This window comes from Misgurnus anguillicaudatus, chromosome 2, assembly GCF_027580225.2.
Source record: "Misgurnus anguillicaudatus chromosome 2, ASM2758022v2, whole genome shotgun sequence".
In the NCBI taxonomy this organism is placed as follows: Eukaryota; Metazoa; Chordata; class Actinopteri; order Cypriniformes; family Cobitidae; genus Misgurnus; species Misgurnus anguillicaudatus.
Window position 1 is genome coordinate 36,265,829 of NC_073338.2, and position 15,178 is coordinate 36,281,006.

At 37.5% G+C, this 15,178-nt stretch overlaps 1 protein-coding gene across 4 annotated transcripts in view; it reads left to right on the forward strand.

The window, feature by feature from the left end:
• dpp6b (dipeptidyl-peptidase 6b) overlaps positions 1 to 15,178 on the forward strand; it is a 174,108-nt gene that overhangs the window by 79,146 nt on the left and 79,784 nt on the right. The window contains exon 1 of one of the 4 annotated variants that reach the window (XM_055203018.2): positions 8,874 to 9,060. The exons of the other annotated variants lie outside the window; for them this stretch is intronic. Coding sequence (XP_055058993.2) covers positions 9,013 to 9,060 — 48 coding nt within the window. The 5' untranslated portion in view covers positions 8,874 to 9,012. Of the gene's footprint in view, positions 1 to 8,873; positions 9,061 to 15,178 lie in introns of those variants that run through there. 4 annotated transcript variants of the gene reach the window in all.

Here is a 15,178-nt window from a genome sequence, read left to right on the forward strand (position 1 = left end):
AAATGTTCATGTCTTTTTTGTTCAGTTGACAAGAAATTATGTTTTTTAAGGAAAACATTCCAGGATTCTCATATTAATGGACCCCAACACTTAAAAGTTTTAATGCAGTTTAAAATTGCAGTTTCAAAGAACCCTAAACGATCCCTAATGAGGCATAAGGGTCTTATCTTGCGAAACAACGATTGTCGTTTTTGGCAACAAAAAAGCACTTTTAAACCACAACTTCTCGTCCTCCTCCGGACATGCGAAGCGCCAGCGCGACCCCACGTAATACGTCAGCACGTCAAGAGGTCACGGATGACGTATGCGAAACTACGCCCCAGTGTTTACAAGTGTGGAGAAGAGGATCGTTCCGACGTTGTTGTATGTCGAATGATACTAATTAATGTCTTTGTGTCAGTTTATTGTTTAAAATGGTCCGCAAATGTGCGTTCAATATATGTAACGCGTGACCTTTTGACGTCATTACGCAATTACGTGAGGTCACGCTGGCTTGTTACACAGCCAGAGGAAGAAGAGAAGTTGTGGTTTAAAAGTGCATATTTTTTATTTTTCGATATTTATATCGTTTCACTAGATAAGACCCTTATGCCTCGTTTGAGATCGTTTAGGGTCCTTTGAAACTGCAATTTTAAACTGCATTAGAACTGTTACGTGTTGGGGTCCATTAAAGTCCATTAAAATAGAAAAATCCTGGAATGTTTTTCTCAAAAAACATAATTACTGATCGACTGAACAAAGGAAGACATCAACATTTTGGATGACATGGTAGTGAGTAGATTATCTGGATTTTTTTTATAGAAAATTGACTTCCTTTAAACTGCACTATCCCACCATGGCACTGCCATTTAGTGCAGAGAGAGAGAAAGAGAGCACAAGTTCAATTTCAACAATTTCTACAACATTACTTTAAAAATGTTAATTGTTACAATGTGTGCTTTTCTTTTCTAATTACATACTATTTTTAAAAAGTAGTTGGCAATATTCTGTGCCATATTCAGTAAGGCGTAAACCAGTATGCTGTTGTACATCCTCTGTACCAGAACTAAAAAAAGATTGTCGCCTTTGTTGTATTACTTATTAAAGTAATATTTTACTTTACTATTAATATATTTCATGTTTTTCTCCTGTGCTTTGTAACTCAACAGGCAACATAGACAGCTTCTGATTTTCTTGCATATAGCCACATAAAAGGGAACAATACAATTTACATGCTGGTAAATCTATTCATGGCAGAGCCTCAAAGTGTGCTTAATATAGCGTCTTTCACAAGCATTAAAGATGCACATGACATAAGATAAACTGGAACTAGATCAAGAATTGATAGATGAGCCTTTTTCCAGGTATTGTAGAGTATAAACCATTTCAAGATAAATCTGAAGACCTGTTTGCGACATACATGGACTCAGTGGCCTTGAGATGTTGTTTATAGAGCTATGATTTTACGTGTGCTTAAATGAGTTTTGACAGCAAACTGTTTCCACTAACGCTGAAAGATGTGATGTCCAGCTCGTCAGTTTTATTTGTGGTGATCAGACTCTGGGTCTTCAGTGCACACATTGGATCAGGTGTTATTTTCTTGAATTGAAGGCTGTATTTTTTATAAAGTACTTTCTCGGATGATCTTATATTTGCGTCATATACAGCAAGAGCGATAGCTTGATTACTTTAGTGTCATTTAAAATTTTGTGTGCCTGACGTGTACCATTTTTCATAATGATAATTGTAATATATATTCAGTATTTTTATCTCTGGTGTAACATCGTTCAAAAGTGTTGTTCTCTTTCCAGCAGTTAGATTAATCCATTACAGTAGCATTTATGCCATGCATGTGAAATGATTATATGACAAAACAGAGTAGGAGGTGGAAATAATTGTTCACTTCCTTGCTGCTCTGCTAGCCAAGTAACAAAACAGGCTCGGCAATTGGTCTCCGTTGCCATGACAACATTCATTATAAAAATAAAATAAAAACCGCGAGAAAAGGTAATGAGCTTTTAGTCATAAAAATTTTGTTAGGGATCATTAATAGGAATCAGAACATTTTAATTATCACAGGGGAAATCAACATTCACCTGGATTGTTTGTTTGCCTTCTTGATTTTGTGATCCAATCACCTATAATAACGGTTAATGATTTTATTAGTGGCTTTTTATTGGACAGAAAATAAAAATGCCCCCCACTGCACATATAAAACAATGGTGAAAGTAAGTCATTCAGTTATAAGCCCTAACTCTAAAGGCACTAAAACTGGGACGCTGTAAAGGTCCTAATGTGCACATTTACTGTAGGTACAGATTTGCACATTTGAAGCCCTATTTTAACAATCTAAGCGCATGGTCTAAAGCGTGCAGCACAAGTGCACTTAGGGCGTGTTCAAATCCACTTTTGCTAGTATATGTTACATCTGTTACATATGAATCCTATTATTTTCCATATTTAAAAACATTTGTGTGGTGCTGCGTAATAAGAAAAACGCGCATTGTCATTCCGTTTATATGCGCATATTATTAACACGCTTCTTAAATAACAAAAATATTGCAGCGACTTTAGACTTTAAACCAGATTTTAGTTGGTCAATCAATTGCCTCAAAATAGCAACACCCCAACAATATGCCTGAACACACCTCATTTTCAGAGCAGCACACCCATTGGTGCAAATGCATTTGCTATTTAAATAACGTGGCCAGGATGTGATAACTGCGTTGGACTGAAACTAGCAAAAAACACTTTTCGGACACATTGTGCCGTGTGTATGATAGGGCCCTTGAGGTACTAAAATGCACCTCTTAGGTATAAAAATTTACTTTTTAAAAGCGTGCCACCCCAATAAGAGTGTAGTATAGCCCAGTTTATCGTATGTTTCCATTAATGCTGAGACTATCTAAATATAGTAAATAAACTGAATGAAAATTGTCATCACCGCTCTAATGTTGTTTCCACATTATTAGTTTTTTTCCCCAGTTAATATAAAAGTAATTGATCAGAACATGGAAACTACTGTTTTGCATAAGAAACAATTATGAAAAGGTAACGTGGTAGTTGTTCACAAGATGTGTGATTGCAATACCAGTTGTGGCCACAATACTACATACTGTTCCTTTAACAGTATTATAATCTTTCTAAGAACCAAACTAGTACTGCTAAGACAGTCATTTAAAGGGACACTCTACTTTTTTTGAACATATGCTCATTTTTCAGCTCCCCTAGAGTTAAACATCTGATCCCTACCGTTCTGGAATCCATTCAGCCGATCTCCGGGTCTGGCGGTACCACTTTTAACATAGCTTAGCATAATCCATTGAATCTGATTAGGCCATTAGTATTGTGCTAAAAAAATATCCAAAGAGTTTTGATATTTTTCCTATTTAAAACTTGACTCTTCTGTAGTTATTGTGTACTAAGACTGACAGAAAATTAAAAGTTGCGATTTTCTAGGCAGACATGGCTAGGAACTATACTCTCATTCTGACGTAATTATCAAGGACTTTGCTGCTGTAACATGGCTGCAGCAGGCGCAATGATATTACACAATGCCCAAAAATAGTCCCCTGCCATTGAAAGTTACTATATAAGGGGACTATTTTCGGGCAGTGTATAATATAATTGTGCCTGCTGCAGCCATGTTTCAGCAGCAAAGTCCTTGATTATTACGCCAGAATGAGAGTACAGTTCCTCGCCATATCTGCCTAGAAAAAACACAACTTTTAATTTGTCTTAGTTTACAATGTAACTACAGAAGAGTCAAGTTTTAAATAGGAAAAATATCGAAACTCTAGTTATTTTTGATCGCGAAGCTAATGGTCTAATCAGATTCCATAGACGGTGCTAAGCTACGCTAAAAGTGGTAGCGCCAGATGGATTCCAAAACGGTAAAAATCAAATGTTTAACTCTAGGGGAGCTGGAAAATTAGCATATTTTCAAAAAAAAGTAGAGTCTCCCTTTAATCAAATGGTCTTTGTTTTTCTCATTAACATCAGTCTGATAAAAAACAATGGCTTTTTTAATTAGTGTATCAGTGCTTCATGAAATTCGAATCAATGCTGAAGTGTCAGAATAATAAATGTATTGCAGAAAGACTGTAATTTTGAAATCTTATCTGTTTGGTAACCATGGTCATTTCAAATAGGACTGAAGAAGCTTTTGCAGAATAACATATACTAAGGCATTATTTTATCATTACTACAGATTATGTAGGAAAGGGGTATTGTGATCACATTGTCTTAACTTTACGGTTACTCCACAAATTCAAGAGTTAAATGAAAGCCAGCTATAGCAATCACATCTTACAGCCCTGCTGAAGAATGGCATTACATTTCAACACAATGAAAAACAGCAATGTTTGTTTTGAGATTAAAGACTCTTTGAATATTTTTTACCTTCAGACATAAATCGCTGCCATTATTCAGATTCATTGTTTCCTGCGATCTTATAATCACTGTCATCCCTCATTATTAGAAAACAGGTAATTTACCTTATGCGTGAACACTTAATAGGATCATGATGAATACACACTTGACTCCACTTCTACTTCTTCTCATGTCTTTATCAAATGTTGAGATGTAGTATCCTAGCACTTATCTACCTTAGGAAGAATCATTTGTAAATCGCATTTGCTAAATGCTTAAATGTAATGGTAACCACAGATGACAGTCTTAACACAGAGGAACAGGTAGGCGGCTGCTTGGGGCCCCCTACCAGCGATCATAGTAGGGGGGCCCCCAACCAACCTAAAAAATAAATAAACCCTTATCATCATGAACACTTTAAAAGCATGGTAAATTATATAAATATTCTTAAGAAATACGTTGAAACTTTGAAGTAGTAATTAAAATGTCCAGTTCTATTTATCTATCACTACACACATATACCCCCTTCTTTCACAATGAAATGGACTAGTCCCTTACAGTGCCCGCTGCGCGGCGCGAAAGATAAACATAGAGTGACAGGAAGATTGGGAAAGTACACAAACAAAGACGAATTAAAGGAACACGCCCACATTTTGGGAATTTAGCTTATTCACCGTATCCCCCATAGTTAAATAAGTCCATACATACCTTTCTCATCTCTGTGCGTGCTGTAACTCGGTCTGACGCAGCCCCCGTTAGCTTAGCTTAGCACAAAGACTGGAAGTGAATGGCTTCAGCTAGCATACTGCTCCCAGTAAGTGACAAAATAACGCGAACATTTTCCTATTTATGTGTTGTGGTTTGTATAGTCACAGTGTGTACAAATAACAAGGTCATATGAGACACAGCCATCTTTTAACAGTATACATACTGGGAACTATATTCTCAGAAGCGAAGCACTGCTACTTGGGCGGAGTGATTTGCACAACTTTGACCGAACTCCTCACCAGGAGCCTTCACGGGTGCTGCGAGCAAATCACACACAATTACTTATTTTCAATATAAAAAGTGGTTGTGGACTGGATTTTTTTAACCTTTTATCACAATCTTGGGCATGTGAAAGATTAGTAACAACATTGACTTTGATGCATTGTTAGTTTTTGTGCAGCATCAGATTTAATTTTTTTCTCCCTCATTTAATCTCCATGGCTGTTTTTGCCCCATTGGGTTCCATCGTGACTATTAGTTTGTGTAGTGCTACACTTTGTGTGTTCTCTGCTTTCCATCTTCATTTTGAAGTAAAACAAATTTTTTCGTTCTCTTTTAAAGATCGAATGGGGGCCCCATACATACCTTCGCCTTGGGCCCCCAATTCGCTAAATCCACCACTGTTTCCGTCGCATTATTTTCATTTCATTTACTGTATATTTATAGCAGCAGCTTTGTTGGTTGCTTGGTAACAGACCTAAAAGTTGATAGCCGAACATGATTGAGCGATTTAAGATTGTACTTACTAGAGATGAGAATAGATTTGATGAGATAAGATGAGAATCCTAAATTAACTAAAGATTTGCTTCTGCAAAACGAATTTGCGAAAAATCCTAATTTAACATATATCTTAAGTTAAGACCTAGAAAGTTTCTATAATACGCCCCCTGATGAATAAAATGCCTGAGCAGTTGAAGTAGATCAGTATCCAATTATTCAACACTGGGCTTTCTGTCACTTATCAAAGCTGAAGATCCCTCTGTCTGTTCTTCTGTATTTCCATATGAATGTGCTAAGGTACAGGCTTTTGAACAAGGGGAAATTGGAAGGTGCAGCATGACACGTTTCGCATGAGGAAGATGTGCTAAATTATGGCTGAGTGCTGGGTAAAGAGACTGTTGAATAAGGTGTTATGCTACACGTGTAGCAGCTGGAGCAGTATGAATCTAACTTTACTGAACAAGCTACACTTTCAGAAATAAATATGGTCATAAAATTGTCCCTGAAGTATTCATACCAAAATGCTTTTTTGCATAGTTGTGTTTGACACATGAAAACGTTTCGTTTGTTCCTGAGAAGGGAACGAGACGCTGCGTCTCCCTTGCCATACTTCTGGCATCCCTGTAATGCCGTCTTTGGCAATATTTAAGATAGCGATATACTTCCTGGTTCCCGCGTCACCCTGTCTTTGTCGTTAAGCCTCACCATTGGTTGAATTTGATATACGTACTTACCCCTGGAAGCGTCCCCAAGGTTTCATCGCAGTGACGCAGCGTGAGTTCCCTCGAAAGAGAACTGAAACAATGTATCTTAAAAGGTAGCACGATGTAACCTTGCTCTCACTTGAAATGTGTCCCCACATTTAGTCCTTGAATTTGAGGGTATTCGACCTGGAAAGTCCTTGAAAGGTCCTTGAATTTGAAGTTAACTAAGGATTACCTATTCCTCTTTTGCGCGCTCAAGTTCATTATTTCAAATGTGCGCTAATAATGGAAGTGACACTGTCGTGACTCGCACTTGTATTTTCCAGGTGCGTCTGCACCGCATCAAATTAAAAACATCTCAACTTTTCAGAATGCCGCAAGCGCACCGCAGGTCATGTGACAAGAACCGCGTGATTTTAGACACGAAATGTGAACCAACCCTTATTCTACTAAACAAAACAAACTGACATACAGTAACATAAAAGTGCTGTTGCATGTTATTTTGTGTTTGTTAGCATAGAGCCAGTATTTGTTTGCATTATTTTTGTTATACATTACGTACTGTATATAATTAAATTTAACCCATTCAAATGACCCTGTCTGTTTTAAGTTGAAACTTTGTAATGAGCAAGTGCTCTGTAAATCCTCGCACAAGCCATCTGTCACTTTTTATATCCGAGGCAGTTTATCAGAATGCATTTTTGGACAGCGTCTGTCCTCACTGGATGACCATTTAAAGCCAAGTCTTTTTAATATTCCAACACATCATTTGGGCATTGACGAGACTGAATTATTATTGACTTCAGTTTTGAAACCTAAATTTGATTTCTTATTCCCTTTCAGCTGTTTATAAACAATTCTGTATGAATAATTGGCCTGTGCAGTGTGCATTAATATATTTGCATTTCTACCTTTCAGTCAAATGATGCAAGGAGGCACAAATTGTTTGATTTATACAGTAGTCTAAACTGAAGAAATGATTGCAGTAAAGTTGCAATTGCTAGATATGCTTAAATATATCAAGAAATATAGTTGCCACTACTAGAACTAACACACCATGTACTGTACATACTATTGACAGCAATCCCGACCATAGACTGTAAAAAAAGATGGACGATGCCCGTTCGCTCTCTTTCATTGGTGAAATGTAAAGCCGTCAGTGTCCCGATACGTCGCTGACATCTTGGGTCTTGAGTCTGCGTAGTAGCGATTTCGGGACAAGTCCAGCGCAGTAGTGAGCAGGAAGTAAAGAGGTGAATCAAGGCCCAGCCCTCGTAGAATGCACATATCACTGCTGTCAATCATGGCGTGACACCACCGTTTTTATAGTATTAAATAACTAAAACTAAAAACAAACTTATTTTAAAAACAAACCCTAGAATTTACATCAGCGTAACAAAACTACAGTAATGACAGAAACCAGCTTTGGAAAAAAAAGATAATTGAAGTGTAATTAAATTGTTTATATATATTATATTATAACACGGGGGAGGCGGGGTTTATGACCTATAGTGGGACCAGTCACTGGGGGGCGATTGAGACATTTTGGCTTCACTTTTCAGGGCTTGTGCGGCACGCTTGATCCTGACCCATAGTAAGCATCAAAGCTGCAATATACTGTACTGTAGCATTCAGAACAAGCTAAATGCATTGTTTGTGCTGAAGATGGGCCATTAACTGATAACATTTCTCTGCAAATTGTTAATTTCCCATTTTGCCAACAGTTACTGGCACACATTTACTGTAAGTGCTGTTTGTCTGTCTCTTATTACTTCTGCAGTAGCCTGTTTTCAGGTATCATGGATTAGCAGGAATTGTTATGCGATACATTTTGAATAACTTTTAAAAAATCTGTGTTTGAGTATTAGCAATTCTTATGCATTATGTCAGCATGTGAAACCTTTTTGCATGCATTTGCATGCATACTGTGCATAGTGGATATTCTGCATGCATACTGTAATAGTAAGAGTAGTATGGCAGTGTGTTATTCCAAACACAGCCACAGTGTAGTAACAAAAGGCTGGTGGTAAGATATACTGCACAAAGGTAAAAACATATTATTAATTCAGGAATATCCCAAGCAAGAACAGTTCTTGTTATTCACAACTAGATATTGTGATAAGTAAAATATTACTATTTTCATATTTGATGTAGCAGTAACATTTGATGGTTTTATTACAATTTACTCCCAAATAGGAAAACCTTTAGCGCATCTCAGTTTGCACCTGCGCAACAGAGCTGTTCAGTATTAATGTTGTTCAGTGCGCCTCTCTCGACTCTAAATAAAGCACATCTAGCTTTTCCACGCTCCCTCTCTTCTGCTCGCACGTCTCATCCCTCTCTCCCTCCCTCTGTCCCTGTCTGTCTCTCTCTCTTGCTCTCTTTCTCTCGCCCTCATTGAATGGGTGAATAGCGCTTTCCATTCCATCTGCACGGCTCTTACCTCGCTGTTTGTATCCACGTCTTCAGCATGACTTCAGCAGAGTCCACTGGACAGAGGAAAGCCTCTCAAGATCAGGTAGCAAATTGAAGTCATTGAGTTTCTCTTTAGTTTGTGTTGAATTGAGCTAACAAGCAAGCCTGAGATGAAATAATGTGTTTGCCTTTACTGTTGTGCTTTGACAGTTGTCCTTCTCTATGTTGCTGAATGGTGCGTATTATGTGTATTGATTAAATGTTATTTAGTGGCTGTCATAGCAAAACTGAACACAGAGTAGATCATTTATAGGTATGTTTATGGTGTAATACGTGGCTATGTATAGTAGTTACTTATCAAACTGAAAATAAAGTGATATATTAGATCAAGATGATTGGCTGGTTGGTTGGTTGATTGATAGATATATATTACATACATGACCCAGTCTGTAAAATTTACTATTTTCTACATAATGTAGAACACTCTATGAAAAAATAATTGCTATCTTAAATACTGACTATCACCATGTCAAAAAATTGAAATCAATGATTGAAATTATACATTGATGCTCCTGATCTCATAATTAGATTATGAGACTTCAGCCTGGATTTTAATGACGGGGTCACAAGTTATGTTAGTAATTTCATTTTGTCAGTTGATTTATTAGAGAAATTAAATTGAAATACTACTAAATTAACTCATCACAAGAACCATTTAAGGCAGTAGTCTGCCTGAATATATTTCATACAAATCGCAGTTCCATTGGACTATATAGATTGTCTCCAACACAACAGATGGTCGACTTAAACACGGTTCTTTATTTCACGTTTTTGTCCCATCAGTCCATTGTGTCATTTGAAAAACGCATGGCAACCTGCAGATCCCATCATTCACATCAATTAAGCCAAACTACTGCATCTGTTGTGCTCCGATTACCTCCTTGCCATCTATTAATCAAGCATTCACCTGACCTTGTTACATTGTTCTCCAATGTATGATTGTCATTAAGAGTATAACATCAACTGGTGTGTTACTTTAAAAGTCAATGGAGACACATGAGTCATTCAGTTAAAGTTATTTTAAGAGTACTTTACATATACATTTCAAGATGTTTAATTCTTATCCACCCACTCAATTTTCTGTTTGCACTTTAGCGCTCACCGAAGACAATGATTAGTGTTTAGAAAAGGAAGAATCGAGGAGATCGGATGCAAAAGCCACTAAACGCTTTCTCCGTCAAAAAATAGGCGATGATATTAACCAATCATCCAATACTTTCACTTCAAATCTGCTCATAGGCAGGAATTTATATACCAATACATAATTAAAATGTAAGTACTCTGAAAAAAGAGAGTATAAAACTCGAGTGTCTGTAGACCTCTCACGACTGTTTTTAACACAGCTAATTTTTTCCATTCGGGAAGAAACAAATGATTGGCTTGCGCGACTCTCTCTCTCTCACGACCATGGCACCACCCCTGTTGCTATGGGATCTGCCCACACATGCGCACACCCAATTGATTTGAACGTGCACGAGGCACTCTAGGAAGAGCAAAAGTACGGCAGAGAAAGAGCATTCAGAACTCACAGTACCTGCATATGCATTCAGCGAAGGCAAAAAAAGGAATAAACGACGAAATCAAATGAGAGTGAATATCGCGTGTCATTTCCCCGAGTCGATGATGCGGTAGCGGTATTGTCTCCAGAGTGTAGTCCTCATTAGAGTCAACAATGCTTTCATCACGGAAACTTTTCCATGCAAAACACTGGCTTATTTGTTTATATTCATAGTGATAAAGTTAGGTGTATTATTACATGTGATTCTGACATGATGTTACTACATGCACCGCGCTCCTTCCTCTCCGCTCGCCTGGTAAATGCTTCTACCAGCAGAGCCGGTCAGTGTCGCGCGTTCATGTGTTTTTGGGGGCGTGGCTTTAGAAGAAACCCAGAAGGGAGGGGGTGGAGTGAATGGAAAAATTAGTCGTGAGAGGTCTACAGACATTCGATTTTTATACTCTCTTTTTCAGAGTACTTTCATTTTACTAATGTATTGGTATAAAAACAGTTTAATCAAATTTGTAAAGAGTTTTTTTTTTTAGATAATTCCTGCCTATCCTGCCTTTAATCACGCCCCCAGTGCATTCGAAAATACCAGTTTGTTGGCAGAATCCTTAAAAGTCTGATGCACTTGTTTTTGCATCTGAGCTCTTCAATTGCTATCTTATAATATCTGCCTTTAATTCTGCTGGAAGGAGGGGTTATATTTGGAGTAGTGGCAACCATAAAGTAGGTCTGATAGTTGGGATTAATTGGGAATTGCTTTTGATGTTCTCAAAAAAAAGTACAATTATGAGCAATCGGTTTAGTCATGGAGTTAAGGAGGAGTGTGTTGCAGTTCACCTGCTTTTTTGTAACAACACCCCGTCTTTGTAAGCTATAACAGCAGCTATGTTGTGGCAGGTGTCTGATTTGGATCCCTTTCATTACCTCAAAAGATTGTTCTCTGTTTGTTCTTACTTATGCGATTATTAAATATATATGACCCCAGAGCATCAGTCATTAATATTTATGAATGCTAGGAAGGAACATCTCATTTTATTGGTATCTCTTTAATAACTCGTGCCATTTTCGCATATCGTTCGCTTTATGACTTACATATCAAGTGTGGGTTTATGTTTAACCTTGCTTTCTGGGGTTGTGTGGGAGTCGCTGTTGTATTACCACAGATGTGTGCGCTACACATTTTCATCTGGCTCTTTCATAATATCTATGTTTTCAGAGGTGACTGATTTCAGACAGTGATGTTATAGGTTTACTGTATTATAGGTTTTAATAATTGCAAAGTGATGCCTGTACCTTCTTTTGCCTTTTTACTGCTAAGGTCATTTCAATCAATCGCTTCAAACAGTCTTTCAACCAAAACAAAAGAAAATACAATAAAATCACTTATAGAACATATACATTATATACAGTTTACAGTATTTATTTATTTATTTATTATTCAAAATTAAAAACCACATTTAAATAGTACAGTAATGACATTGATATTTTGTTTCCATTATAGGAGACCTTTGTGGTTGTAAAAAGCTTTCATGTTAAAGTTGGCATGAAAAAAAAGAAAAACTGTCATTTGTTTTGGAATATTGTGGGGTTTTTTTTACAAATGACTTATCTGTGAGCTTCATAATTTTTTTTTAATTCATGTCCCCTCGTAATCTTTGAAAAACGCAAATCTCCTCCCAGTCTCAAAACGATCCCCCTTTCGATCATAAGCTATGGCAGGTGGACGGGGTTCAAATTACCAACTTCAAATGATCCAATCAGATTTCAATGGACAAATTCAAATCCAGCCCTGCCTTAGGGGTTGTGCACACCAAAACTTTTAAACGTGCCTGGAGGACACTGATTGCCGTTTTTTCAGCCGAGCGCTTTTTAGCTGTGATACTTGAGCTGTGAGCCGGTTGGTTGTTGTGATACTTGTCCCTCCCCTCCTCCACTGTGATTGGATGGCCGTGTGAGAACTGACATTGATGAGCGGAGCTTTTCACCCAAAGTTGAATATTTTTCAACTTCCGACGCTCAGTGCGGAAAAGTTGCCGAGCGCCGGCTTATTTGAAAACGCAGAGTTTCCATTGGAATCAATTGAAAACATGCGCCGGTGTGCACGCCCCCTTATTTCATTTTAGAAGCCAGTATAACTCGGATATACATCACCACGGGGAACAAAAGGCAATCGCTACTTCTGTTTCATGGCAAATTTTTTTTTTTTATTTCATCTGTTCATTTTCCCAGCAATGGTAAAATATGACATGGTCATGTCAATGATAGATACACACAATGTACCATTTTTGTACAATTTTCTCACCAGCATTATTATTGTCAGGATTGCTTTGTAGTTGTGAGAGCATTATTTGTTGCATACATACAGTACATGGTTGGTGAAGAGTTTGGTGGGTTCTAACCCTAAGTATAAGAATAGTAATGGTTGTGGTTGCCTTACCAAACATAAGTAATAGTACTATTGTTCATATATACCAACTGCTAGGGTAGACCTGTTTGTCTTCCTCCCTCCATCACCTTCAGGGCACATCATCACATATCCTCGCTAGGTTCTGTTGCCGCAGGATAAAAACATTGGCTTTTGAAATAGATTCTGTCAGGTCTTTTCTGAAATGTAGTGGATAGTTTTGACCCACATTAGTCTACAGTAAAACTGTGCTATGATTTTTTTCCAGCTCTCTTCTGCAGTATTTTTGGGAACAAGGTATTTTTCTATATTACCATTGGCATTGGAAGAACATAGGCTGGTGAATGGGGGGTGAAAATGACCTGGATATTTCTCATTTCTGACCTCACAAGTTCATACTAAAATTCTTTATTGCTGATAAACGTTTAGAGACAAGTGGTGACTAATAGGGCATACAGACCAAAAGCGAGTTCAACGATATGTGCGAGTAGATTACATACAAAGTCAATGCAAAGACCCGATCAGATCCCGCAAGTAATCTAGAGCCTACACACCAAACGCGGGGCATCACGTTACTCGCTCTAGATTACTCGCGGGATGTAACTTTGTGTCAAGCAAATTTTGCGCTCTAGTTGAATATTTTCAACTTGGGCGAAGACGCATTTAAGGCAAATAACGTGCATTTTCAAGGCAAACGTACGGCCCGTATTGCGTTATTCGCATTGCATCATTCGCATTGCCACATTTTGCGAGGACACATCTGATCGAGTCTTTGCATTGACTTTGTATGTAATCTACTCGCACAAGTCGTTGAACTTGCTTGCGGTGTGAACCCACATGTAAGGGATGATTCACATATGAAGAAGAAGACAACGTTTTATTTATATAGCGCCTTTCCAAAGCATAAAGTCGGTTTACATAACAGTACATCAAAATTAACAAAATATCGCCTCTTTTGCATGATCAAGTTCGTTATTTCAAATGTAGGCGCGCGGTATGCGCGCTTATAATGGAAGCAAGTTTTTTACAAGTGTCTGCACCGCATCGAGTTGAAAACATTTCAACTATTCAGTACGCCACAAGCGCAAAATGTATGTGATAAAATTCTACGCACCTACTGTTTTTCACGCATTTTTAGGGGCGACATGTGAACAGCCCCTTATAACTTATAATATTATGAATATATATAATAAAACTTATAATAAAATTACACATACAGTTTAATATACATTAGGGATGCACCGATAGGATTTTTTTGGACCGATACCGATTTAAACAGACAACTTCCGGCCGATACCGATATTAAACACTTGTATACAATACTATACAGTTGGTCTATTAGCTAGTTTATTTCTGCATCAAATTATTTTTACTGAACATGGATTGGATCTAATTAACATTCAACTGACCAACATAATAAGAGAGGCACAAATTAAGCTAAAACAAATATAATAAGGCAGCATGACAACCCTCAAAGGTGCTTTTTGCTATTCAGCATTTATTTTATTAACAACATTAACTCATTTTTTACATATAATGGATTTCTTTATGCAGTTTACAATCGGTATCATCCTTTCTCGTGCTATTGCCGATATGCAGATGGTTTCAAATTCATCAAAAATCGGCCGATAAATATCGGCGGCCGATACATCGGTGCATCACTAATATACTTTATTAAGCAGGATTCATGGTTTCATCATGTGACCATTTTTCCAGACCAGTTTCTGACAGTCATCTTGTTGCAGATTATAATTGATTGAAGTAATGCATACAGCTTAGTTATTGACGTCACACATGTGCCAATTAACTCTTCTGTAGGTCTCATGGTTATAAAGTGTCCTTCCTCATAGAAATGGCATTAAGTGCTTTCCTCCAGATGTGCTGTCTAGATTTGTACGCTAGAAGATCACTATTGCAGGGTAAATTGTCAGGAGAGCAAAAATAAAGAGCAATATATTGTAACATTTGCCATATGCATCTTCAGTCTGCAATATTTCCATAATACAGTTGAGCACTTGCTGTCAGAATGGAGAAACAAAAGGTTATCAGTAGTGATGTGCCATTATGAGATGTCGCTGGATGACCTTTTGGGAAGCGAAGTGAAACATGTCTGGCAGGTGACGTGACAGAGACTGGCTTATGATTTCTGTACCAGCATTCATATTAAAGAACTAAAAAAAACATTCAGACAGATGGCTTATCACAAGAAGCTCTATATACGGTATGAGAAAACTACGCCTCTTTATGTTT